The sequence below is a fragment of the Panthera tigris genome, chromosome B3 (genome assembly GCF_018350195.1).
Source record: "Panthera tigris isolate Pti1 chromosome B3, P.tigris_Pti1_mat1.1, whole genome shotgun sequence".
In the NCBI taxonomy this organism is placed as follows: Eukaryota; Metazoa; Chordata; class Mammalia; order Carnivora; family Felidae; genus Panthera; species Panthera tigris.
The window spans coordinates 94880040-94907820 of record NC_056665.1 but is presented as its reverse complement, the minus strand read 5'-3'; the positions used below and the strand labels follow the sequence as shown (position 1 = coordinate 94907820).

General features: G+C 34.5%; 1 protein-coding gene across 1 annotated transcript in view; it reads left to right on the top strand.

Annotated features, from left to right (window-relative positions):
- MDGA2 (MAM domain containing glycosylphosphatidylinositol anchor 2) overlaps positions 1 to 27781 on the top strand; it is an 856127-nt gene that overhangs the window by 448298 nt on the left and 380048 nt on the right. The window contains exon 3 of the mRNA XM_042989635.1: positions 8454 to 8628. Coding sequence (XP_042845569.1) covers positions 8454 to 8628 — 175 coding nt within the window. The remainder of the gene's footprint in view (positions 1 to 8453; positions 8629 to 27781) is intronic.

Here is a 27781-nt window from a genome sequence, read left to right as displayed (position 1 = left end):
CAAAAAACAAAGTAGAGAATTCTTTATTGGGAGTCGGATAACCCTAGGCTAAGTGTTAGGTTCTGCAACCAAAGAGGATCTCCATGTCATTTCTTCGGATTAGGTAGAGAGTTACAATAGATGTATTTCCTAATTTCTAGTATCTTTCTTTTTCTATTCATGTTATTTTATGGAAATGATTGTTTGATGTCATTGTAGCAGGATTTAAGTGCAATTGTATTTAATAATGCGGCCGATCTGAAAATTGGATATATTTTATTCCCAGTCTCAAATATCCTCTCTCCTATTTTCCAGAGTTATTGAACCATCAGATTTTAGCAGAGGGTTGGGAGGAAGGTACTATGCAGTGTAAAGAATACACTGCCCAGCCTTTCTCGTAACTAAGGATGGAATATAATTATATGATGTTAACACAAGTGTCATGAGGCAGTGACCTAGCACTTCTTGTGGAAGACAACTGGCAGGCACTTTTGTCCTATCCTTTTTCCTTCTGCTAAAAATGGGATGTGAAAACTAGATCTGTAGCTACTATTTTGGACTTAAGTTCAAGTGACACACGGTGTGGAGGGCACCTCTAAAGAGCCTGAGTCCCTGATGGAGCCATTTTGTCCACAGTGGCCTGCCTCCTTCCAGATTTCTTTTACATGATAGAATTTAACTTTCATCAAATATAAATCACCGTTAATTTGTCTATTTTACACCCAAACCTAATCCTTATCATTCTATCCACCAACCTCTCAAGGTACAACTCAAGTCCCATATTTCCGTTCAACATATTTGTGTTAGTAGTAGTACTATGAGTAGTCATGATAGTAGTGACTTATGTAGACTCTCTACTGAACTAATTGCTAGCGATGCAGAGTTGAAATATCCAGAAAGTCTTCCTGAGGTACTTCCTATTTTATTGTGTCCGCAGTGACATTCTGTACATCTCTGCCAAGCTAGCTCACAAAAATCTCTGGGAGAAGGAACTGAAAATGAAGATGAATTGGTTCTACTTGCATGGCTAAATAGTATGTTAGAGTAGAGCTCAGTAACCTACATTAAATTAAAATAAATTAGATGAGTACCTGTTTTATTTATTTATTATTCATTCATGCTTCCATTCATTCATTCATCCCTTAATATAGAAGGTACTTACACTTTATATTTTCCTCTGTGCACCCCTTTCACTGAATTCACAGATTTTGGTGTGAGATGATTTCTATTCATTGACTTCTAGATCACTAGCAATTTTCCTTTTAATTTTCTCTTTGACAATGTAGTAGTAGTCATCTTTTGATAACTTATTTACAACTATTTAATTAAGTCTAGATAACATTGCCTGTACTATATCTGCTTTTTTAATTAAGATATTTTTCTAATTCCAACTACATGATCAATTTTTATAAATGTTCAATGAACATAAGAAAATGTTTATTCTATGTATGAAAGATTTTTAAAAATATTTTATTCGTCATATGTGTTGATTTTATTTTTCAGCTCCTCCTCGTCTTGGTTATTTTTTAAGTTAATAGAAAAAAACTGAACTATCTAGAACTTCCTAGTTCTCAAAGAGATGGATTGGAATTTCCTACTGCAACTGCATTTTTTTCAAATTCTTTCATTTCTAATTTTGTTTACATTATGTCTTTAACTGCCCTGTACTTTACTGCATACCAATTAATGACAATATATTTTTGCTATCAGTTATGACTTTTGTTATGTAAAGTAATGACTTTCTTTTCCCATTAGTGTTTATATGTATGTATACATATATATACACACATTCTATATATATGTTACATATATTGTATGTGGACAATATATATATTATATATGTACATGTATGTGTATATATAATATATATTACATATTATATATTATATAGTTATATATATGTATTGTATATTGTATATGTATATATACGTACATATATAATAGCATAAAAACTTGTTACCTTTAATTCCAGTCTAACAAACTTTTTAATGGGAAAATTCAGTCTGTTCATATTTACTTTATGACTGATGCAGGTTGTTTCTATCTTACTCTATGGTTTTTATTTATTTAGAATTATATATTTCTCTTTCCCTTTTGATCTCTTCTTGCCCATTTTATCAAATTTCTATTTATCCAATTTCTTTTCTTTCCACTCTCTCCTTTTTCTCATTTTCCCTGCCATTAATGGAGTTGTGCATTTTTCTATTATTTTAATCAGACATTTATGATTTTATTATTATTTATAAACAGAATACTTACAGTTTCTTCCATAAAGAGATTTCTTCCAACTCTCCTAAAGTTTAAGGCTTTAGTATAATTTTTCTCTTCCCTTTTCCTTCCATTCCCATGAATCATTAAGTTTTATTTCCCCTTTGTGTCCTGCGCTCGCTCACCCCAAACTCCCAAGATTTTGCTAAGATATTACAGATCCCTTTATTCTATGACTTTTAGGTTTTAAGAAACTTTACTTAGTACTTAAGTTGTATGTTACCCAGGAAAACTTTACTTACCCATTAAAGAATGGACACATATTAACTGCTCACCAACGTATGCTTTTCTCTGTCTTCTCTAAAACCAACCCTCAGATCCAGTTATTTTGTTGGGTGATTACTGTCTAAAATATTTTTGTCAGGTGGGTATTAGAACCCTGAGATCACTGTATGTTTTCATATCACTGAATATTTTCTTTTCACACTACATGAAAGAGATCTTGATTGTTTAATATGGAGATAGAGACCCTGCCCCTACCTTTTTCAGTAAATTCTGGTGCTATTTACACTGTTTTCAAGCAGTCAGTGTTGGGAGATGGGTTTCCTGACGTCAAGCTGACCTTCTGTACCACCCCAGACTTATCAGTTAAAGTAAAATTTGGCTGTCAGTCACAGAAAATCCCCCCGTAAGTATGATGTAAACAAGATAGAATTTTATTTCTCTCCCATGTAGAAGCCCAGTGTTATAAAGAGTTCAGGACAGGTAGGTACAACTCCATGATGTCAGAAATTCAGATTCTTCTGTTTTATTGCTTCTCTGTGCTGGACCTTGTTCCAAATCAGCTCATGGTCCAAGATAGGGGTCAGCAGAAATGTGCAGAAATGAGCAAAATGTAGATTGCTGCTTCCCTCTGAGGACACTTTTGCTCTAAGCACACTGGTAAGAATGTGGATGAATAGATAGCTAGGAAATATCATTTTTGTCTTGGGCAGCCATGTGCCTGCTGAATATTTGGGGCTCAGTTACTACAGAAGGAGAACATTGGGGCATGAGAAGGCTCTGCAAATTATAACAGTTCGTTCCTTCTGCTGGAACTCTACACAATTTTCTCTGGAGACTTTGAAGTCACAATCTTAATGTTAGTGTATCTGGAGGTTTCTTCTCTCATCATTAGAATGTCTTTTTGTGGCTCAGTAATATTTCCATTTAGTATTTTTTTTTGAAATAGAGAAGAAGAAAAGTTTTTTCCTAATTGATTATTTTCATTTTTCTCTATTCTCTTTTAGTTTCTCTGTTTTCTATATTTCACTATAGAATTGTATTATTTTTTTAAAACTTATTTATAATAAACAGTATTTGTTTATGGTAAAATAAATTTTGTAAATAAGAATTCTAAATTAAAATCTTAAAAAAGGAAACATTTTAACTATTCTCTTCTTTTTTCTAGTCCCACTCATTGAGTTAATCAGTGTTAAATTTTGTGTATTTCTGTGTGTATTTCTAACAAACATATTAGTATATATGCACATGCATACATACACATGTGCTCGCTTTATATGAGAATATTCTTTTGTTCCTTTTTTATTTAATAAAACATTTTATATCTTAATCCTTTAATGCCCACATTCAGTTTAATTTTAGAATCAGTTAGTTTATAACCACTTCCCTATCATTTGATATTCAGTTGTTCCCAGTGTTCTATTACTATATATACATTTTTCTGCATTCTTATTCATGCAAATGTTAGGAAGGTAAATTTTAACCAGATAATTGCTAAGTCAAAGTGTGAATATGTTTCAATTTTTTGACATAATTTACAAAGTTTCCTTTCCAAAAGAAAGCTTCTACCAATTTGTCCTTTCAGTCTCAACTATGAAACCCCAACAATACAAAGATATTATCAGCATTTGTGACTGTTGCATCTAGAATTTATTTCAGTGTGAAGGGTGTGTTGGAGAGTCAGCTATTATTAATTATTATTATTATTATTATTATTATGGATATATAGTCAGTTGCCCTAACACTATTGATTAAATAATAAATGGCTGGATGTAGATATAGATATAGTTATGGCTGTTTCTCTATCCTTAAAAATCAGTGTTTCTTGAAGTGTGGTTGCTAGATCTCTAGGGGGACCCTGCGATCTTTACTGGAAGCTTATGTAGAAAATAGTATTTTTTTTTACTGTTGCACTTGCAGTGATGGTGCAAAGCAATGGTGGATAAAACAGGCAGCACCTTAGCACAAAACAAAGCTGTGACATTAAATTGTACTATCAGTCTGTATTCTCTACTTGCTTCACTAACATGTACCCAACAGTGAGAAACAAACAAAAAAAGCAATGTCACTAAGAGTATCGTCAGTAAATCAGTAAAAATGATCAAATTTTAAGATCATCAAAGTTGAGTACTGTATTTTTAATATTCTGTTGACAAAATAAAGAAATCCCATAAAGCATTTCTGCTGCTTCCTAGAATACAGAGTTTTTCTCAAAGTAAAGGACTTGCGTGATTGAGTCTTGTACTGAACTTGCCACTTTTTTCATGGAATATAAAAAGCATGACTGTTAATACAAACTCTGGTTATTCAGACTTGGGTATTTGGCAAACATTTTCTTAAAAAATCAGGGAAGTTGAACCTCCCATTCTAAAGAAAATACCTTTGCCATATTTGTTACTAATTATAAAATTAAATTTTAAGAGGAAAATGAGAATTTTGGAAAATCTGCTCACATTAAGCATGATGGCTTCCCAACACTTAAAGACTCTTCTGAAGAGATTGGCAGTGAAATTATTAAATATGCTCTTTTTTTTGGTATTGTGTGATGAAAAGCATGAATATTTAGAAGATCTGCATAAGTCAGTGAATTCATATTTTCAAATGACTGATGTGCCATATTACACAATCATGTATGAGTGAGAGATCCATTCAAAGTGCAAGATAAACCAATGGATTTTAATGTAACAGAATAGAAAAGTTCACTGGAATGGTTTTAGAATTCTCTCTGAAAACATTAGGAAACTACCATTGTAGAGTTTTAGTGTAGTATCAAAGGAGACTATCCTCAGTGATCTGAAAAGGCTACTGAAGTACTCCTCCCTTTCCAAATAAATATTGGTGTGAGGCCAGATTTTCTTCATATATTTGAAACAAAACATTTTGTAGCAACAGATTTCATGTAGAAGCTAATATGATTATCTAGTTGGCTCTTTTTCACTAAACTGGATATTAAAGAGATTTGCAGAACTATGAAACAGTTCCATTCTTGTGGCTCCTGGGTGGCTCAGTCGGTTGAGCCTCTGGCTGTTAATATCAGCTCAGGTCTTGATCCCAAGGTAGTGGGATCCTGCCCTGTTGGACTCTATGCTGAGCATAGAGCCTGCTTAGGATTCTCTCTCTCTCTCTCTCTCTCTCTCTCTCTCTCTCTCTCTCTCTCTCTCTCTCTTTCTCTCTTTCTCTCTTTCTCTCTTTCTCTCTTTCTCTCCCTCTGCCCTTCTCCCCAGCTCACATGCTCTCTCATTCTCTCTCATAAGTAAATAAATAAGATTAAAATAAAATAAAATAAAATAAAATAAAATATAAAACGGTTCCATTCTTTTTACTCAATTATTTTTGGTTGTGGAAAATATAGTCTTCTGACTAAAAATATTCCTTGTGTTAATATGTCATCAATTTATTAATATAATTTGAAATGAGTTAATAATACATAGTTTAATATTACCTCAGTTTTAATTTGTAATATAGTAATTATGAATGGATAGAATCAATCTAAATGAACAAAAGTTATTTAAGGTCTTCAACAGCTTTTAAGAAAATAAGGTCATTTTAAGACAAACAAGGTTATAACTGCTGGTATTCCTCATAGTTTTTTCTCTCCCTGTTTTTCTCTCTTTTCTGTCTGATTCTGTCACACACACACGCACACACACACACACACACACAGAGGCACACACAGGCACACACACACTCACACACACTCTTGCGTACTTTCTGTCTCCCCTATTGCTGAATGATTTCTAGTATTATAACAGTACAATGCAACTTAATCATTGTATCTTAAAATTTTTTTTAACGTTTTTATTTATTTTTGGGACAGAGAGAGACAGAGAATGAACGGGGGAGGGGCAGAGAGAGAGAGGGAGACACAGAATCGGAAGCATGCTCCAGGCTCTGAGACATCAGCCCAGAGCCCGACGCAGGGCTCGAACTCACGGACCGCGAGATCGTGTCCTGAGCTGAAGTCGGACGCTTAACTGACTGAGCTACCCAGACTCCCCTCTTAATAACATTTTTAATTTCTGAAAGTGCTAGGCCATTTCCAAAATTGATTTATACTGAACTTTTTATAATATGAAATATATATTATTCAAAATCAATTTTAGTATTATGATAGCCAAATAAATTTGGCATCTTAATTGGAATTAAAAATTTTTTTTTTACATTTATTTATTTTTGAGAGACAGAAAAAGGCAGACTGCAATGGGGGAGGGGCAGAGAGAGAAGGAGATACACAATCCAAAGCAGGCTCCAGGCTCTGAGTTGTCAGCACAGAGCCCAGAGGTGGGGCTGCAACTCACAACCCATGAGATCATGACCTGAGCTGAAGTTGGACACAACTGACTGAGCCACCCAGACGCCTCTTAATTGGAATGTTTTATTTATCTTAGATTACATCTTAGAGATATCGATTATCTTAGAATTGGCATCTGTTTATGCAAGAACAAAACTATGTAATTTGTTTATTTAATCTTCTTTTTTTGTTTACTTGTAGACTCTGAAATGAATGAAAACATAACCCTAGATATTTCCTTGGAAATACTACTTGTCAAACCAGTGCCCTTGTTACATCTTGTCTTTTTACGAGCATATTAGTAATCAGCTTATAAATTGCTTAAAGTCAGGAGTCTTGCCACTGACTTTTGTCTATATTCCATACACACAGAACATGTTGAATAAGAACTTGATACTTATGTTTGTGAATGACTCAGTTTTTATAAATCTCTAAGTAACATTTTCATTTCATTCACTATTAAGGACAAACATGATTATATTCATATTGATACTTTAATGATGTGGAAAACTTTTTAAAAATACTTTTAACATCATTAGATTATAAATTTTAATTAATATATAAGCATAGTATAGCTAATGGGAGTATTATAGGATTTCAATTTTGAAGACTCAGTCTTTAGTTACATTTTCATTTCTTCTTCTATGTTTAACCAAGGATTTCTGTCAACCACTTCTCAACCTAAAAGTAAAAACAAATGAACAAAAATATTGTATACAGCAGGGGCAAGGAGAGAAATAAAACCAAGTTGTTTTTATTTCCTATTTTTTATCACTTTACATTACCATCATGTGGCTTTTTTTCAGGTTTTATAAACTAAAATACACAAAATTTGAGTTGAATGCCAGTCTTTATTGCTAGCCAAAACTAAGTCTGTTATACACAGCTGTGTTTAAAAGAATGCTATTGTTTATAATGGAGTGTTTTATATATTCAAAGTGTTTTGGCACTTTAGTAAAAATGCTGTCTTTGAAAAAGTTTGCACATTTTTTGAAAATAATTATTGGTATAAAATAAATTCTTTTTATCAAAACAGATATGTCATTTATGGACTTATTAAAGCAAAGCCATTAGAAAAAAACCCCAGAACTTTTAACAACCAGTATGTGTGTGTGTGTGTGTGTGTGTGTGTGTGTGTAAGTGTGTATATATATATATATATATATATATATATATATATATATACACACACACACAGTCTCAATAAGCCATGAGAGTCACATGCTTAAATTATCCAAATCAAAGAGGAAATTTAAAGTAAAATAATGAAGCATGTCCGAAAAGAAATTGAGAGCCTTCCTGTATTAAATAAACAAAAAGTACCTTAGAGCGTTTGAAAAATATGGAAGTTTAAATTCTCAACAAAGAGAGAAACTAATCCAAATCTCCAACATATTACCTATGTTTAACTCCTTTTATGTTATATTTATATTGCCTTACACACTGATTAAGCTATGCATGAATTCTATGCAATTGAATAAGAATTGTATACACTACATTTACTATACAATAATGGAATTGCTATCAAATTTTTATAATTCAGTTTTGCACATAAACTTAAAATTTTTTCCCAGCAATTTGCCAGGAATGGCATATAGCATCTCTGAAAGCAAACTTCAAATGAGTAATGGCTATTTGATTTTTCTTTGAGAAAACCAACCTAAAGTAACAATCTTTGTTGATGCTTGCTCAGATCAGGTGGACCAAAACAGCAGGAAGTGCCTCTGACAGATTCCAAGACTCAAGTGTCTTCAATGAGACTTTGAGGATTACAAATATTCAGCGACACCAAGGAGGCCGGTATTACTGTAAAGCAGAGAATGGCTTGGGGTCCCCGGCGATAAAGTCAATCAGAGTGGATGTGTACTGTAAGTAACTTACCCAGAAAACTATGATTAAGTCTACTATGGGTTTTTGTCTGACAACTTGAGATATATTTTCTTTTCATCTTTATGTCTTTCAGAAAAATTATGGTTTGTTCCCCCCCAAATAGCCTTCTGTTTAGTTGAGGATAAGAGTGTATAAGATAATTATAGCTCATTTAATATATTTCCTGAAGAAAGAATCTGTTTTAGAAACTTTCGTAATTTTTTGTGATAAAGTAATACATGTTAATCATTTAAGAACCAGAATAACAAGAAGACAATAAATGTTATTGATCATCCCACCCATGATTGTGAGAGTTTGAGTGTATATACCTCCTATCTTTATGTGTATGTATATAAATACATTTGTAATTACATAAAGAAAATATTATGCGATACATACTGTAACTTGTTTTGTTAACTTTCCCTCTGTGTGAAGTCAGCTGTTCTTGTGTTTGGAAAGGCACATCATGTAAGTGGTATTTGGATTGGCTTGTGAATGACCAAAATCTCTAGGTAGAGTCTGCTTTCAGTCCACCTCTGTGGAAAGTAACCAGTACCTTGGGCAATGCTGTGCCACCCGTAAAGTGTTTGCTGATTTATTTTGGTTGTTAGTCTCGTTTTTCCACTTTTTGCTGTTAGCAAATTGTTCTTAGGCTCATTTTTTCACATATTGCTTTTAGCAAATATACTTAAAATGTTCTTGGTCTCCTTATCTTCTCCACCAAAACAAATCAAGGGCCTACTTTCATTTCATCCTTTTGCACAGGTTTATCCATCATTCCGTTGTCTTTTTATGAGAACTTGCATTTTTTTTAACTCTCTACTAATTAGAATAAAAAGGGTTTTTTCTCCTCCAAGTAATTCAGACATAGTAACAAGTGAGGAGTTCCTGTTTCTCTGCCTTTCACTGTGTCCCTTACGATGTGCAACAAGAGATACATTGTTAGGAAGGTGACTGGAGTTATACATGATTTCTTTATTGCACCATTTGCTGAATCTTATTTAGTTATTCAGGTGACTGGGAGGTGCGTAACAGGGCTGCATTTGTGATTCATCTTCCACTCTTGGATGCTTGTTCTCTTCCTGGAAAAGAGGAGAGAGAAGTCCTGTCCCATTCTGTCTAGCATCTCTAGCCCCTTAGGCATCCCCTGGCATAATTTAGGCATCTGCACCCTGTGTGCATCCATGTGCATCTAGGGCACACAGGTTGGCCTTACTCATTTACCACCTAACCACAGTATAGCCTCTGGCCCTTCTCCTAATCACATATTTCCATTTAGTTTCCTTAAAAACAAAACAAAACACTATTTTTACTAGTTTTGTTCACATACAATCTTTTAAAGTTTTTATTTAAATTACAGTTAGTGTAACATACAGTCAATACTAGTTTCAGGTGTACAGTTTAGTGATTCAACACTTAATGTACATCACCTGTTGCTTGTCACAAGTGCCCTCCCAAATTCCCAGCACCTGTTTTACCCATTCCCCCCCCCCCCAACCTCCCTTCTGGTAACCACCACTTTGTTCTCTAAAGTTAAGAGTCTGTTTCTTGGTTTGCCTCTCTTTATTTCTCTCTCTCTCTCTCTCTCTCTCTCTCTCTCTCTCTCTCTCTTTCTTTCACTCCTTCTCTCTTTTGCTTGTTTCTTTTGTTTCTTAAATTCCACATGTGAGTGAAATCATATGGTATTTGTCTTACTTTGACCTATTTGACTTAGCATAATACTCTCTTATCTCTATCCGTGTCATTGCAAATGGCAAGATTTCATTAGAAATTACATATGAACAGCCACTCTGGAAAACAGCATGGATGTTAATATATTTTGTAATTAAACTAAATTTAATCTAGTTTACCTAATTACATAATTACGTACTTCTATTATTTAACATTCTGGAGTACATTCCTGTGCTTTTTTGTTCTTATAATTTTGGTCGTGACATTTTAAAACACACAACTTCAATACCTTAAACACGATTCTAAAATCTAAAAAGTTCTGTAAATTAAATGAGTGTATTTTGTTTTGCTTTGTTGGGCGTTATTGGTAATTTTTTTCAGTGAAACCTGATGTGAACTTGTTTAATGGCAACCACTGCTCTAAAATTACTCAACTAGAAAAACAGAAAAGACTTTATGCTCTTTATTTACCCTACTTTGTATGAATAATCATATGTTTTACTCAGGAAATTATATATTTGATTACACAGTATTGCCACAGAGCCTGCTGGATGTATTATGTAATACATGGTATATGTACTGTATTATCTTCTGAAAAGCTGAAATATTCTGAAAAACATTCCCCAAAGGTTTTGAATATGAGATTGTGACTTTCATTGCCACCACAATAGGTTTAGTAATAATTTAAACAATTACATTGCTGGGTTAAAAATCAAAGATAGGGGCACCTGGGTGGCTCAGTCGGTTGAGCGTCCGACTTCGGCTCAGGTCGTGATCTCGGGGTCTGTGGGTTCGAGCCCCGCGTTGGGCTCTGTGCTGACAGCTCAGAGCCTGGAGCCTGCTTCAGATTCTATGTCTCCCTCTCTCTCTGACCCTCCCCCGTTCATGCTCTGTCTCTCTCTGTCTCAAAAGTAAATAAACGTTAAAAAAATTTTTTTTAAATAAAAAAAAATCAAAGATAAAGGGGGAACTGACATTGTTAGGACTTAAAAAAATATTCTTTTTCTCCTCCTTTTACTACAAAGCCATCTCAGTACTATTCTGCATTATACCCACCCTTTTCCATATGTTCACATCTCTTGCTGTCCAGACTCAGTTGCACGTTTTGGTAGAAATGATAGCACTGTTCCTTGCAGCACTCCAAAGCCCCGTTGGTCTTTTAAGACTTGGGTCACCTTCAAGACAGCCAGGAATGAAAGCACTGGCTTGTTTCCTTTTTCTTTGCCTTCCTTTGGGATTTTTCCCGTACTACCAGGACCTGACAAACATCTTACTCTGTCACTGAAGGGAGATGTCACTGTGATACATATCAGAGTGAAGTACTTCCAGTACTTTTCTTTGTGCCCAAGATTTATTAGAAAGCTGCCTAAAATTATTTTATTGGAGAAAATAACGTGTATTAAATTGTGGACCATATGAATAAATGTGACATTGCTGAAATATAAATTTTCCAGATAATGCCTTACCTTCAGGAAAGATCTTTGTTTGTGGAATCTAGACATGTGTTTTAAGTGATTATACCTATTCTTAAAGGTCTGGATAAATAAATTCCTCCAGATAGTAAATTGTTAAGCGTTTTAACTCATGAGAATACTTTACAGTAGAGACAGCTAAGCCTACTTGAGGAATCCATGTGTTCCAAATATAACCTTGACTGAAGACTAGTTTTTAGGCTTAAGTATGTGTTCTCTGCATGAATCTTTATAATTTAAAACCTGTTCTGTCATTGTTAATAAGAATATGACTAGCATAGAAATTCTGCATGCATTTAAATTGGGCAACCTTGTTAAAAAATTGGATTATAGTCTTAAGATTCATCTGTGCTTGGATTTTGATTTGATGTTGGACTATTTGATTGAATAGATACTCATTTTGATAAACCATAAATGAGAAAGCAACTTTATTTCAGATACTTTTGCTCTATTTTAAGAAATGCTAAAATAACAGCACTGATTTTTCTGTTTGGATCCATGGTTTTAGACCATCACCTAAACTGTAGATTTCTATATCTTTTCACAACTGGTTCTCTGAGTGGAACTGTCATCAGTATCGACAGAACTTGGAACACAGGATGGGCCTACAATACAAAATATAGAAACATCTGCAGATAAGGACTATATTTGCAGTAACAAACTGAGGCCATAATGGCTTGAATTTAACAAAAATTCTAATAAATACTATTATAATTTAGCCTTGAATCCCCTGTAATAGATGATCTCTAAAATGTGCCCAACAAAGTATTAATTTTAAGGCCACCATTTTTATGGAGAGTTTTCCTAACAGTGAAAATGTACATCTCTCATTAAGCCCTGTATTCTAATAATAAATTTCTAGCGTTTAAAGCTAATACCAACCTAAAATAAAATTTCGTTATAGCTCATCATTATTTTGATGAGGAAATTTAGTTTTAGAAAAGGAACCTGCTACAATGCTGATTGATATATATGGTTTTTATTAGATAGATATTTTTAAATATTTGTGACTCTGTATTAATGTTCTGATCAATTTGGGCAGATTTATTAATCTGAATTAGCAATTTGGTCCCACAAAATTTTCTGAAGTTTCTTGTAGTAGAAAAATTGGACTGTATAGGTTTTATAAAGCAACTACCAAATGTTCTTTTATCTATTTATTTACTTTTTACTATTTCAACCAAGAATACTGTTTTCTCTGTGTTACTATTTTGACAAAATATAACTATATTCCTTAACTTATATGACGTATCACTTGTTTTCCTAAGAATTATAAAAGTATCCAAGCGTTCTGTGAGCTATAATTTCTTAATAAAAGTATATTTTATAACTAGGGAGATTTCATAGCCATGTAATGATTTAATTGTTTTTTTCTAAAACCTGCCCTAGTCATTTATTTAATATTTCTGATTAAAAGCTAATCAATGCAATCCTTCTTTTGCTGGGATATATCTTCTGAGAGTTTGATAACTAATAGTTATATGCTTGAAAGACACATGTAGAATTAGTTCTACTTAAAGTTGCTGCCTTAATCATATGCATTCTTTATGTCTTCTCTCTAGAACCATGCTAAAGCAATAGTAAGGGAATAAAACAACAACAAATACATACAGGATAGAGAGAATGGGAGAGGAGATGAAGGAAAAACAATTTTGAAGGAACAGAATCAGATCAGGAAATGGCCACTGCTTATTTAGCATACTAAAGAAAGCTTAAATCAAAGCCATCAGTTTAAAGGACAGAACTGGCATACTCATGCAGTCGAATCCTTCAAAAGCTCAGCAATTGGAGACACCACTTAGCTCCTGAGTGTGAATGTAATTTAGTGTAAAAGCAGAAGAATTGGCTGAAAGTCTATACCAGAAGAGTTACACACCCTGATCTCCTTCCACGTTTCACACAATTCTATGCCTCCTTTCCACCAGCTTCCCAGTCAACTCCTACAGAAGACTAGTATTTATTTATTTATTTAGTTAGTTAGTTTGTTTGTTATGTGAGGTGTTGAAACTGAGAGACTTTGAACTAAGAAACCTGGAATCATCAAAAACAGGAGGTAACGTCCTGCACTTAAATCAGGGTTATTAGGTCAAAGTTTACATATTCGACACAATCCGTTCTCATATTTAGTTCTGAAAATGCCTTCCTGGAAGAATATTGAAGAATTCCTGTGTAGGAAATCTGATTAACTCTGGAGGAAAGGCTACAGGTCCTGACAAGTAAGGGACTTGATGACAACAGTCTAGCTAATACACTTACAATGAAGCTACTATTGATCACAGAACTACCAATAAGCCCTTTCATAACTGATTCTTAAATGGGATTATACCCTATACCCCAAAACTTGAGATAGTCTTTTAACAAAAAAAGAAATAAACCAAGAAAAAGAAATAGGAAAAAGAATTCAGGAAGCAAGGAGAATTCAGGGACCAAATACAAAATAAAACAAAATTATTGATTATTTTAATTAGTATTCTCAAAAAAAAAAAAATATTGCACGTATGTAACAAGAAAAGGAAAAATAAAAACGAGGAATTTTCAGAGAATATCAAAGAATTCTTGGAATATTAAAAATGATAACATAGGGGTGCCTGGGTGGCTCAGTCAATTAAGTGTCCAACTTTGGCTCGGGTTGTGATCACGTGGTTGGTGAGTTTGTGTCCCGCGTCAGGCTATGGGCTGACAGCTCGGATTCTGTTTCCCTCTCTCTCTGCCCTTGCTCTGTCTCTGTCTCTCTCTCTCTCTCAATAATAAATAAACATTAATTTTTTTAATTAAAAAAATTACATAAGTTATAAAAGATAAGTTTGAAATCTTAAGGACAGTAAAACAAAATTTAATAATCAAAGGGATGGAACAGGAAAAATAAGATAAGAACATGACAGAATTAGTCCAGCTGATCTAACATTTGAATGGAAATTCCAAACAGAGAAAATACAGGTGAATAAATTATTTTTTAAAAATATTAGGAAAATTTCCCATATTTGGGCATGCATTTTTCATTACTTAGGTGTCTAGTACAATGCAGTAAACTAGATCTACACAGAAACACATCAATATGCAATTCAGAACACTAAGAGAAAAATAAAGATCTTAAAAGTTTTTAGAGAGTTTTGTGTTTTTTTCCGAAATGGTCACATGTAATGAATTAGGATTTAATATGGCACATGTCTTAATAGACTCAAGAAGCCAGAAAACAACTGAGTAAAGCTTTTGAAATTTGGAAGGAAAATTATTTCCAAACTAGAATTTCCCACACAGCCATTGCTTTTTTTCATGTGTCAAAGAAGATCCTTTTTAGAAGAAGACATTTTTAGATGTATAAAATTTCCAATTTTTTTCTGCCTTGTTCCCTTTCTCAGGACACTACTTTTATGTATGTAGCACCAAAACCAGAAATTAAATCAAGAAATAAGAAGAGAAATAATAATATTATTGTTATTATTATTATTATTATTATTATTGCCCAGGAATTGCTCCTGTCTTCCTCAGGAGCAAAGATTAAGCAGATTTGCTAGAGGACCCTTTAAGTTTGGAAGTTTTCTAAGCTCACAATTCCTTAGCTATGAGCTAAGGAAACTTCGTGTGCTGCATTCACCTGGGTGGGAATTATTATTCTATATATTATTAATTATTATCCTATATACAAGAGTCTTGTATATAGGAGAATATAAAGCGGAATCTTCCCAGGATGGTAAATGATAGTTGTGCATTGGGTCTCAAGGGAAACCAAGACAAACTGAAGCTGGAAGAAAGAGGCTCCATGAAGGACGTTTTCATGGAACAGGTGCAAATGGTGGGTTGCGTGGCTTTAGAGAGTAATTTTACACTTTTCGTAGAAAGCTTAATAATATGGTGATGATAGGTGCCTACACAATTGAGCAAACAAAATATGGGCATTATTAACAGAAGACAAAGAAAAAGTTTTATGAAATGAAATGTAATTGAAATATATTACAAGGTTCAACTGTGAAGAATACTTAGCATAGTCATTAGTAACAGCAGCATTTGACTTAATCAAAAGTATGATAGACGGAGGATGGGAGACTTAGTACAAAAGGGTGAGTATAGTTAGTAAGGGCTTCTCTAGAACAGGAAAAAATCAGTAAGACAATAGGAAAATGAAAAAAAAAGCTATAAATGGCAGTTAAACATTTAGAAATATTGAAGGCAAAACCAAGACTGGTTAAGAGATGAATTAGATAGATAACGTTGCCTCTGGGTATTAGAAATGCTTGAGGTGGTGTTTTGTATAATTATTTGGCTTTCTAAACTATGTGCATGTATAATTTGTTATTTTTTTTAACTTCATAAAATATAGATTTGAAGATTTTGCCTTGGAGCTCCTGGGTATCAAGCTCCTATAAGTCAAAACTAATTTCATTCCAAATTGTATCAGAAGACTGTTTTTTTCTAAAACTTAAGACCAGATTTCTTTCACATTTTTCTTGAATTCTTCATAAAAATCCATATCCCTTGATATTTGACACCAAATAAAATTGGCTGAAAAGATATCTTACAAGTAAAAGATGGGCAATAACAAGGGACATTGGTGCCACATTCTAACTGATTTTTCTCCAAACTTAATAAGCTAAAACTCAGGTTAATACACTGTCATTTATTTGCATGTTGTTTAGGATGAAGCTTAAAAAATAAGTTTTGACTCTTCATGCATTCAACAAATATTAGGTGACTATTCAATATATAATTTCATTACATTTTGTGAGGCTAAATTATTACATAATTTGTATTTTCATTGAGTTTAAACTGCTTAAAGGGACAACATGGAATATATAGTTAATTTAAATGGAATACAAATATTAAGCAATAAGATAAATAACATAAATTATACTACACAACATGAATGATGTGTCAAATGACACACAAAATGTAGTGCTGGGAGTGAGAGGGTCTTGTGGACTCTGCTTATTAAAGAAGTAGGGTTTAGGGGCTCCTGGGTGACTCAGTTAAGCATCTGACTTGGGCTCAGGTCATGATCTCACAGTTGGTGGTTTCCACCTCCACGTCTGGTTCTGTGCTGACAGTTCAGAGCCTGGACCCTCCTTTGGATTCTGTGTCTCCCTCTCTCTCTGCCCTTTCCCCCACTTGTGCTCTGGTCTCAATCTCTCTCTCTCAAAAATAAATAAGCATTTAAAAAAATTAAAGAAAAAAAAAGAAGTAGGGTTTACATTGTAGTTTGAAGGATGAGATTTGAGAGAAAATTCCTCATGACATTTCTACATGTCTTGTGGCAGCTTTCATTCTGAAGCTTTTGCTCTGTTTGTGTAGCAAACAGCCTCTGATATTAGAGATGGTGTTTGCTTCCAGGGCAGAGGGAAAATTTGTTCCCTGACCAGGGTAATAAAGGTAATGTCTCCTTCAGGAGCAATGATTGAACAGATTTGCTAGAGGACCCTTTAAGTTTGGAGGTTTCCTAAGCTTCAATTCCTTAGCTGTGAGCTAAGGAAACTTCGTGTGCTGCATTCACCTGGGCTGCCCCCATTTGCTCCCCTGGAAACTGAGGGAGGAGGAGAACCCATGAAAACATGTGGCTCATATATCCATCAGAGACATGAATAATAAAGTCCTTTGTCTCTGACCCAGGAGTCTCATGTCTTCAGTGAGCATCCATGAAACTGTGACAGGCTAACATGTTAGCCAGAAAAATAGCGGAAATACCAGACTGTTAAGAGTCTTATTTAAAAAAAAATTTTTTTACATGTTTATTTATTTTTGACAGGGCGGGGAGGGGCAGAGAGAGAGGGAGACACAGAGTCTGAAGCAGGCTCCTGGCTCTGAGCTGTCAGCACAGAGCCAAACACGGGGCTCTAACTCACAAACTATGAGATCATGACCTGAGCCAAAGTCGGACATTTAACCAACTGAGCCACCCAGGTGCCCGCAGACTCTTAAGAGTCTTGACACAGAGTTTAAATAATTAGAGGGGAAGTCCAGGGGCCCCTGGGTGGCTCAGTCGGTTGGGTGTTCAACTTTGGCTCAGGTCATGATCTCATGGTTTGTGAGTTTGAGCCCCATGTCAGACTCTGTGCTGACAGCTTAGAGGCTGGAGCCTGCTCCGGATTCTGTGTCTCATTCTGTCTCTGCCCTTCCTCCACTTGTGCTCTCTCTGTGTCCCTCAAAAATAAATAAGTGTAAATTTTTTTTAAAAAAATAAAAAAAATAAAGAAAACAAAAATTAGAGGGCAAGGCCAAAGGTATTGCATAATGAGTGAGCATTTTGACTAAAGGCACAGAAGAGAGATTATGAGAACTGTATTTGGGGGAATACTGACTATAATGGGGGATTAGAGGAGGAATGAGAGCTTAATTTGAAAGATGAGCTGTCAGATTGTGTTGAAATCTTTCTGCCAGTGTTTTCAAACCAATTGAATGATTCTCTGCCATATATGTAACATCTTAAGAAATTATAACTTTAGGATTTAGGACTTCATAATTACTGATGAGAGTCAACATTCTCCTAATATGAACACTGCTTCATTTGCCCTCTCTAAGAAGCAACAACCACTCATTGGGAGCCCCAAGATCCATTTTTGGAGGAATAGAGTATTATAAATATGCGAGATATATATAATATATAATGTATATATATACACACATACTGATGCAGATATATATATGTGTAAAGCAGGTTCATTGAATTTTGAAGTTCTCCTCCTCAAATGTATTTGTTGCCTTGAGATTCTGGAGGGCACTTAAAAATTTTTCTAAGAATGTGTTCCCCTAATTCTTTCACTTATTCTTAGCGATGACTATATTGCTCACAGGGTAATAGAGGTCATACAACTTTAAAGGTTAGGGTTTGATTAAAGATGATTTTTAATTCAAAAAGAAATTAGATTCAGAGGCATTAGCTTAATAAGTTTTCATGTGTGCAGACACTGTTCACACATGAGACAAATCTTTTTCAATATCCATTAAACATTTTGTAAGCCTTCTTATTTCTGAAACATATCCCCCACTTTAATTTCACTTAGGTATATTGCTGCATTTCATTACATTCAGAGCAAGCAGTGATTTTTTTTGTCCTTGTCTGTTAGATTAATTTATTACATTTCTACCTGAGAAATTAGTTGGAAATTAGAATGACATGTTACCAATTTTTTCCCCAAATACAATTTACCTGTGTTAGAAAGAAAAATTATAAACTCCACAGTTAAAAATTATTGACAGTGAGTTGTTTGAGTTTATTTTTACTGGACCCATCAACATGACTTCTGGATAACAAAGTTTAGAAAAAGGGCTGGAATGACAAATGATACCAAGGTAAGCTCTGGAAGAAAACAAATACCTTAAGTCAGTCTTATTAAGCATGATTTTCTCATTCACCATTTCTCCTCCTAAGACATTCACCTTGGGTTTGGAAGGGCTTAATAATGTTTGATGCAGTAATTACAATGCTTATTAAAAATGGGTTACAGTCATGGTAATTACCCTATTAATAAATTTCAAGACAGAATTTTGTAATATTGTGTATACTACAGATGAAGAATACTTGCTTCTCAGAGTTATTTACTCATGGGACACATGGCCAATCTCATCCCATACGGTATTAGAGTTACTAACATCCTTCATTGAAAATAAGAGGTGGGCATATAGAGACATCTGCCAAGTCAAGGACTGTGTCAATCTCATGCTGATAAGGCTTCATTTTCTATGGTCTTAGATATGAACAGGCAGATAAAAACATATTACATTCCTCTAAATCCACCTAATTTCTTCTGTTCAATTCTTATATAAAGTGTAGTTAGATTTTGTTAATATATTTTTACTGACAAGACTTTTGCTATTTTTTAAGTGTGTCTCCAATTGTTTGTGCAATGTTTGTAGATTTTTTTTAAATTGCGCTGACTTTCCTATAACTTTCAGTATGCAAACATGTCTCTCTTTCTTTCTTGTGACCATTTTAAATGGTCATTCTGATGCCCTGCACCTTTTTCATAGATTCATTGTCTCCACTTTATTTATTATCCTTTGTATGAGGCATTTCTAAATATATTATCTTCTAGTGGACTCTCTTAACATGCTAAATTTTGTCAGTATTTTTTCTAAAAACTTTAGTAAATCTGATTCACAGTTTTACTGTATTTATGAGATGATCCACATAGACCAAATTAGAAGCATTATCCTTATAATCAAAAATTTGAATTCTTACTAATAAAATTGTTTGCTTTGGCTTCTTAAAAAATTAGTTATATGTTACTTTCTTGACTATATTTATCTTGTGGTCAAATCTTAGTTAAACAGACATTTGAAAATTAACATTCTATTAACATGATTTGTGCAACTGATCATATTGTAAACCTAAAGGCATAATTATATGCCTTTTTTACTTCTGTTCCTGTGTATTTCATTTTATTTTCATCTCTCTACAGATATTTTAAGATTTTTAAATGTATTTGTTTTAGAATTTCATTTCCTTTTTATTCATTTAATTTTTTTGTATTTTATGTTTTACTTAAAAATATTATTACTTCGTATATTTCATCTAATTCATTGCTAAAAATATTCCCTGGGGACAAGACCAAGATCAAACCACTTTAATATGCTACAAACACATTTCTAAATTTCAGGCTATTTCATGACCTGTAGTAGACTCTTTCATCCAATATTTATTTGCTTAATACACATTTAAACTCTGTTTTCTCAGTTTTGGTTCATCTGGGTATGGTCATGAGACAAGTTTCAGCCAGTGGCATGTGAGAAGAAGTGATATATGTCACACTCAGGTTGAGTTCCTGAAACATCTCACATAATTCATAATTATCTTGATTTGTGTACTGTATCTTTGCATACAGACGGCTCCAGTAAAGTGTGTAAGGATCCTGTGGTTTTTGGAGTGACGTGATAGAAGGATATTGAATCTCAGAGTTACCGTTTAGAGGAGAGCTACACAGGAGATTAATTAGTGTAGGAACAATTGAACTGGATTTTTCTTTTTTTTGAGAGAAAGAGACCACATGAGCATTACCACATGCATGCACACATGAGCAGACAGGTGGGTTGTGCAGAGGGAGGGTGGGTGGGAGGGAGAGAAAGAGAGAGAGACAAGAGACAGAGAGAGAGAATGAGAATCTTAAACAGGCTCCACACCATCATGGAAATGCTAGCCAAAATCAAGAGTTGGATGCTTGGAGGACCTGAGTGGCTCAGTCGGTTAAGCATCGGACTTTGGCTCAGGTCATGATCTCACAGTTCATGAGTTCAAGTCCTGCATGGGGTGAGCTTGAGTCCCCCTTCTCTCTCTCTCTCTCTCTCTCTCTCTCCTCCTTATGGGATTCTCTCTCTTTCCCTCCCTCCCTCCCTGTCTGTCTGTCTCAGGCCCCCCCCCCCCCTCTCTCTCTCTCTCTCTCTCTCTCAAAAAAAAAAAAAAGGTAAAATAAAGACTATCAGAACTAGAATTAAAAAAAGAGAGAGAGAGAGATGGATGCTTAACCAACTGAGCCACCCAGGCACCCCTGAATTGGAATATTCATAAGAGGAAATTGTTTTGTTTTGTTTTAAGCCACTGAGGATTTAGAGATATTTGTTAGACTTATCCTAACTGCTGTCTTCTTGGTTCCTCTTTTCATCTATTCTCCATTTCCACACTGTACTCATGAAGTTATAGAGTATCTTAAAAAACATATGGGTCATTTTGTTCTCTTTAGCATATCTGAATGATTTAGAAGTAAGTACACTTTAACAAAACAAACTCACAGAAAAGCAGAAACCCATTTATTGATTCACAAAATGGGTACCCACAAAATGGGTACAGTATGGAAATTACTGATTTCTCAGATTTTAATTGTACTGTTCCTGATCCCAGGGTAGAAGATAGTCTTGATCTGAGACATCTCCCCCTCAGAACGCTCTGTTAATGTCTTCTGAAGCTGAAGCATTTTTTAGATTCTCAGTTCTTCCATAAGTTTTTAAACAAGGGGTAATACTTTGTCTCAGTGGAAGAATATAACACCAGTATGCTAATTTAATCGACAAATTCCCAGTGTTTATAATACCTCACTCAAATTCTGTCCATGAAAAAAGTATACAATTTTTATTTGTCTAAAGTTGCTACAACTGAAGTATAAAGAAGTGTACTTATTGCTTACTTAAGAAGGCTAGTTTAGTAATTTGTGTCAGTCCAACAGTTTAACATTCTGTCTTACAATATATTTTAGACAAACAAGATTATTTTAAAGCTAAATATTAGCATAGCCTTTTTTTTAATGAGAAAAGAGGGGTGCCTACATGGCTCAGTTGGTTAAATGTCTGACTCTTGATTTTAGCTCAGGTCATGATCCCAGGGTCGTAGGATCTAGTCCCCTGTCAGACTCTGCACTGACCGTGCTTAGGATTTTCTCTCTCTCTTCCCCTTCTGCCCCTCTCCTGCCTCACTTTCTCTAAAGTAAAATTAAAAATTAAAAAAGGAAATGTTTAAAATAAATAATAAATAAATAAGAGAAGAATACTCACCTGTGAAGGATGATTTCTAGAGACTGAAATCTGGTTTTCTTTTTTATTCTAACCCCAAGATTAGATAATAACAGAGATAATATTTAAAAAAAGTTCCTTCATATATAAAAATGGAGAATGTAAAAGACCTCAATAAGTCGGGATACCCAAACTAAAGACTCTACCTGATCAACACAATAGATGTTGGTACCCTTCCAATAACTTTTTTTTTTTTTTAGTCTATATATATACAGGAATAATTTCCAAATGTGTGTGCCTGACTGAAATGCCTTCCTTTAGGTTTTCTTTGGTTTCCAGAGTCTAATCTGCCCATATTCTCAGCAGGCAGAAGTTCTGAGAAATTAATGCCCTTCACATATTCTTCAAAATATTGTTAGCAATAGTTGGTATATAAATACCCCAGCTCACTTGCTCCTTGGATAGGATGACTCAGGCTGTTTCACTATCCCACAGTTCCTCAGGAAACTCTGAATTCTAATTGCTTACAGTTGTCACTAGCTTAATAATGTTCTCTATGTTTATTTCCTCACTTTCCAAATAACCTACTGGTGTTTATGGGAATACTTTCAGATGCACTGTTTGCCCTTGAATCTTTGTCTCAAGAGTTTGCCTCCGGGGAAACTCAAAAGGCACAATAAATATTGAAAAAACATTTAACTTGGTATAATGATACATTGTTTGGAATGGTAACAAGTAGATTTTGGTTGGGTTTTTTTTAGCATTTTTTAAAGTTTTTATTTATTTATTTTGAGAGAGAGAGAAAGAGTGGGCAGGCCTGGGAGAAGGGAGAGAGAGAGGGAGAAATAGAAGCCTAAGCAGGCTCCATGCTATGCATGGAGCCCGATGAGGGGTTCAAACGTAGAGCCTGATGAGGGGCTCAAACCCATGAACTGTGAGTTCATGACCTAAGCCAAAATCAAGAGTTGGATGCTCAGCCAACTGAGCCACCCTGGCGCCCTGGTAGATTTTAGTTTTAAGAGCGAACAACACATTTGATTTATTTGTATTTTTATAATTTTTATCAGAAGTTATTTTGTACAAAATAAGTATTAAAATATTGATTACCACATATTTTGACTTATCTAATTCTCAATATAATTTTTTATATAATCACAAAGCATCTTTTTAACAATAATTTCAACATCAATTTCAAAGTATAGTTTTTTGTTTATTTATTTTGAGAGAAAGAGAAAGAGAGCACAGGAAAGGGGCAGAGAGACAGGGAAAGAGAATCCCAAGCAGGCTCCATGCTGTGAGTGTGAATTCCCACGTGGGGCTGAAACTCGCCAACTGTGAGATCATGACCTGGGCAGAAATCAAGAATCAGATGCTTAACCAGCTGAGCCACTCAGCTGCCCCACCCCCAAAGTATAATTTTTTATTTCATCTCTGGAGAAGGGGAAGTCTTGAATTCATCTTGTATTCTCTTCTAACAGTGAGTTTCATGTACAGTTGTCAGATTTAATGGAACAAATTCTGTAACATGTCCTTGGGTCTCTAGAAGACCTACCTGGCCTGCCTATTTCATACTTGGTCACTGATACTTGTTCAGAGAACATAATGGAAGAATTGCTTTTAAATCAATGTAATCCTATCTTTATCAAGCTGATTATTATCCATTCACTCCTGGACAAACATGTCCTTTTAAGAGATATTCAATGAGGACCTACTGAAATCCTTCCCTCATTCCACAGGCACACAATTTGAATAGCTATCAGCAGCTTTCTCTCAGTTGCTCTGCACCTGTTCTTACTGCCTGTAGGTTGTGACTATTCAACCTGATTCTGAAAATCCCAAATGTTCTGTTAGCCTTCTGGATTAGAGGTCCCAGAAGGCCATTTCCAATTAGAGTCTGTCAGTTTGCAATGTTAATTGAGGATTCACTATTGGAAAACATTCTACTAGAAACTATGCCGAGAAATAAAACAAAAATACAAGGCCTTTGCCCTAAAGAAGTTCATAATTAGTTGGAGATTTGAAAAAAAACAGACCTAGAAAAGAACTTGGTTAAAAAATAAACTGATGAGTAAAAGTAGTATGCATATTAAAAGTACTAAAAGAAAAGTGGTACATAATATGACATTCATTAGAAAGTCCTCCACTAAATATATTGAAGAATTCAAGAAAACAGATGTAATTATTGTATCAATGTAATTTAATTTCTAGGCTGTTAGTTTTATAAAAGCTATCAATTTTTGAGCAAACTTATTAACTGAAAAGTAGCAGTTTTTCACAAAAGTTGATGACTGTTTAGAGAAAAAAAAAGTTTGCATCTAAATTCGATAAAGTTTCTCCCTCATATCTAAAAATTACATATATTTTTTATCTATCATAATAAAGTGGTAAATTCATTGATTAAACCAAGTAAAAGTCCCTTAAAAAAAAAACCAGACCATTGGCTATGTGAGATTGTTCAGCCAAAGTTCAATGGCAGGCTGACTCTGCTGAGTCAGCCAGGGAATTGGAGTCGGCATTCAGTGTTGTGATTAGTAGTCCGTTCATGAAGTGTCTGAATTTAGTTTCTTCCCTGAGAGCAAAGTCTGCTACTCTCAATTCTGTATTGCATACATATTTCATTTAAAAAAAAGAAGAAAAAGATAGGAGGAATGATATAATTTGTACAAATAAAGTGAGTTAATAAAATGATTTGAATCTGAAAAATATGTAAGACGATGTTTAGTTAGATTTACTTCACATGTTTTTAAATCTAGTATCAGAGGATAAAGTAGAAGTTTGAAGAGTAAATTATTGCTCACCTCTATATTTAACACTCGAGGCCATTATATGACTAATACTTCCTCTGAATTTATTCAGAATGTATTATACTATCTAATTTAAATTTATAACAGGCCCAAGAAAGCCTAGTAAACTTCACTTCTGCATTTTTGTTTAGATCATGAGTAAGATGAAATAATGTAAAATATCAATTCTCGACTAGCTTTGTAAAAACAATGCGGAAAGAGTCTCATAGAGAGTAAAAAAATCCATTAGATTTTATACAAGATAAGAAGCTCTTTAAAATTAAAATGATTTCTATCTCCAACTTTCAGCAAGAGTTTATTATTTTTTCCCTTTGACAATTGAAGGCAATAGTTCTTGTCATTCTGATCAAGGATATTGGAGAAGACATCTGGCCTTGTCTTGATACTTTACATTTTCAAAATCTTAGCTCTTTTCTTTTACTAGAGAGAGAAATTCAAATAACAGTTTTTAGCATCTGAACTGTACTTGTATGACCGAATACCAAATATTGAAGTATCTGAAAAGTAGCCTACTTTCAAGGCACTTTGAAGTTATTAGGTTGAAAGTGAAATGAAAACATCTAAACTATCATAGGGAACAGTACAGTGTTTTTTTTGTTGTCGTTACTGTTTGTTTTTAATTTTTTTTTGTTCATGGCCACTTGAGTCTGTCTTCAGGCTTAGAATCTAAAAATCCATGTGTCACAAGATAACTATGATGTGCATTCAGGACATCCAGATGGCTGTGAATAAAGTAAATGAAGGGTTTGTTCATTTTCAAACATTTTCAGGTGTCCATCCCTAAGAGTTATATTCAAAATGTGGAGTGAGCATGTAAAGAGAGGCTTTTAGAAATCTATTCTAATTTTCAGAATGAGTTAAATTAGCGATAGAGTAACAGATGCCATTTTGTAATCCCACCTCCACTATGTTATCCCAGTACCTCATCACCTCACACCTGGTTCTTGCAAAAAGCCTCCCGGCAGACCTCTCCTTCAGTATTAGTACTCTCCTGGAATTTATTCTGCAGATCATTGCCAGATCAATCTCTTAAATTCCGGGCTCATCATAGTACTTGTCACTAAAAATTCTACATTCATTCTGTACTTTTTTACAAATTCAAATCAAATTCCCTGTGCTTTCCGCCCCCCCCCCCCACCCCGTTTTGTTGAAATTTAATCCCTTACACCCCAAACCAATGTTCTCCTCCTCCCCTGTGCCCTCTTCCTCATGCCCCCATATTCTAGCTGGCCCAGCCCTCCCTCTCCTGCTGCCATAAGAGCCTGAGCTTACGTCCGCCCCCACACTATGTTCCTGTTGTGTCTTGTCCTGTGTCCTCAACTCTTCTGTTGTCTCCAGGTACCCATTCTTGCCTACCTTTCAAGGTTCCTTGCTGATTGCTTGAGCTCCTTCTTCATCTCCTCTCCTGGGAATTGTAACTTTAAAAAAAAAATTATGCCTCAAAAATGTAGTGTGATAATCTGCCTCTTTATTTTACATTTCTACAATGTATTTTGTGAAGGTTCAAGGCCATTTTAAGACTCAGGGTTTTTCAGATTTTAGAAAGTTTTTTGGGAACATACAATATTTTTTGTAACATTACCAGTGAGACCTGGGGCACTGCTTCACGATGAAAAACATTAATATTCTGCATTTCTCTCCAGGCTCTGAGTCATGTCAATCATGGAGTGGGATAAATGAACTTCATAAATAGCCTCAAATCCTTTGAAGACAGTGTTTGTCACCTAAAGAGCTCAGGTCATGTCAAATTTTGCTTTCAAATGGCTTATGGAAAAAAGCTCCCTATTGAGAGCTTTATGTACTTTAGAATTGTGTAGAAGAAATTATGGACTTGTATATGAGGTACTGTGTACCTATATTAATAATTATTGTGTATATTGACAGGTATTATATAATGATTTATGCCTATAAATTTTGTTTTTCTGAAGGTCTTTTACACTTCTGGAAAGCAAGGATCACCTTATGTCATTATTTAATACAGCCTGTCCAAATGACCAGCTCTGTGCCAAATTTATGGTAGGGTATAAGAAACAGGTGTTTGTAGTGGGGCGGATTAATTACCGAAGGGCATCTGGAGGTAGAATCAAACTGCTTGATCTTAATTCTTTCAGAATGTGTATCTGGATTCATTCTTCCTTCCACTTGCAGCCTCTCTTTTATGACCTCTGCATTCTTAGAAATAGCCTATAAATTTCCTCAAAGCAAAGATTCAGGCAAAGAAATGATGGCATGTGTCCGTATTTCTACTGGGAAAAGATAAATGACTGGTGATCTTAATGGCAATTTACTGAGAAGGCAGTGTGCTGTAGTTGGGAAACTCTGAGTTAGAATGTAGTATTTCTTTCCTTTTTTTCTGAGTATGGAGCAGTGTTTTCAAGAAGAAGCTGACGTCTGGAAAACAATGCTTTTGAATAGTGCCCTGCGTGGGAGTTAAATTCTTCTTCATATGACTGACAAACAAACTGAGGGTTGATGGGGGGGTGGGGGGGAGGGGAGGGTAGGTGATGGGTATTGAAGAGGACATCTTTTGGGATGAGCACTGGGTGTTGTATGGAAACCAGTTTTACAATAAATTTGATATATTAAAAAATTTTTCAAAAAAACAATTCTTTTTCATATGGTGTTGTATATAGGGAACCATTCAGTATTCACTCAACAAACAATTCTGAAATGACTTCTGTGTGGCAGATTCTGTGTGACTCAGTGTTGAGAATAGAGTGCTAAAACAGAACCAACACAGTTCATATCATCAGAGAGAGTATGACCCAGCATAGCGG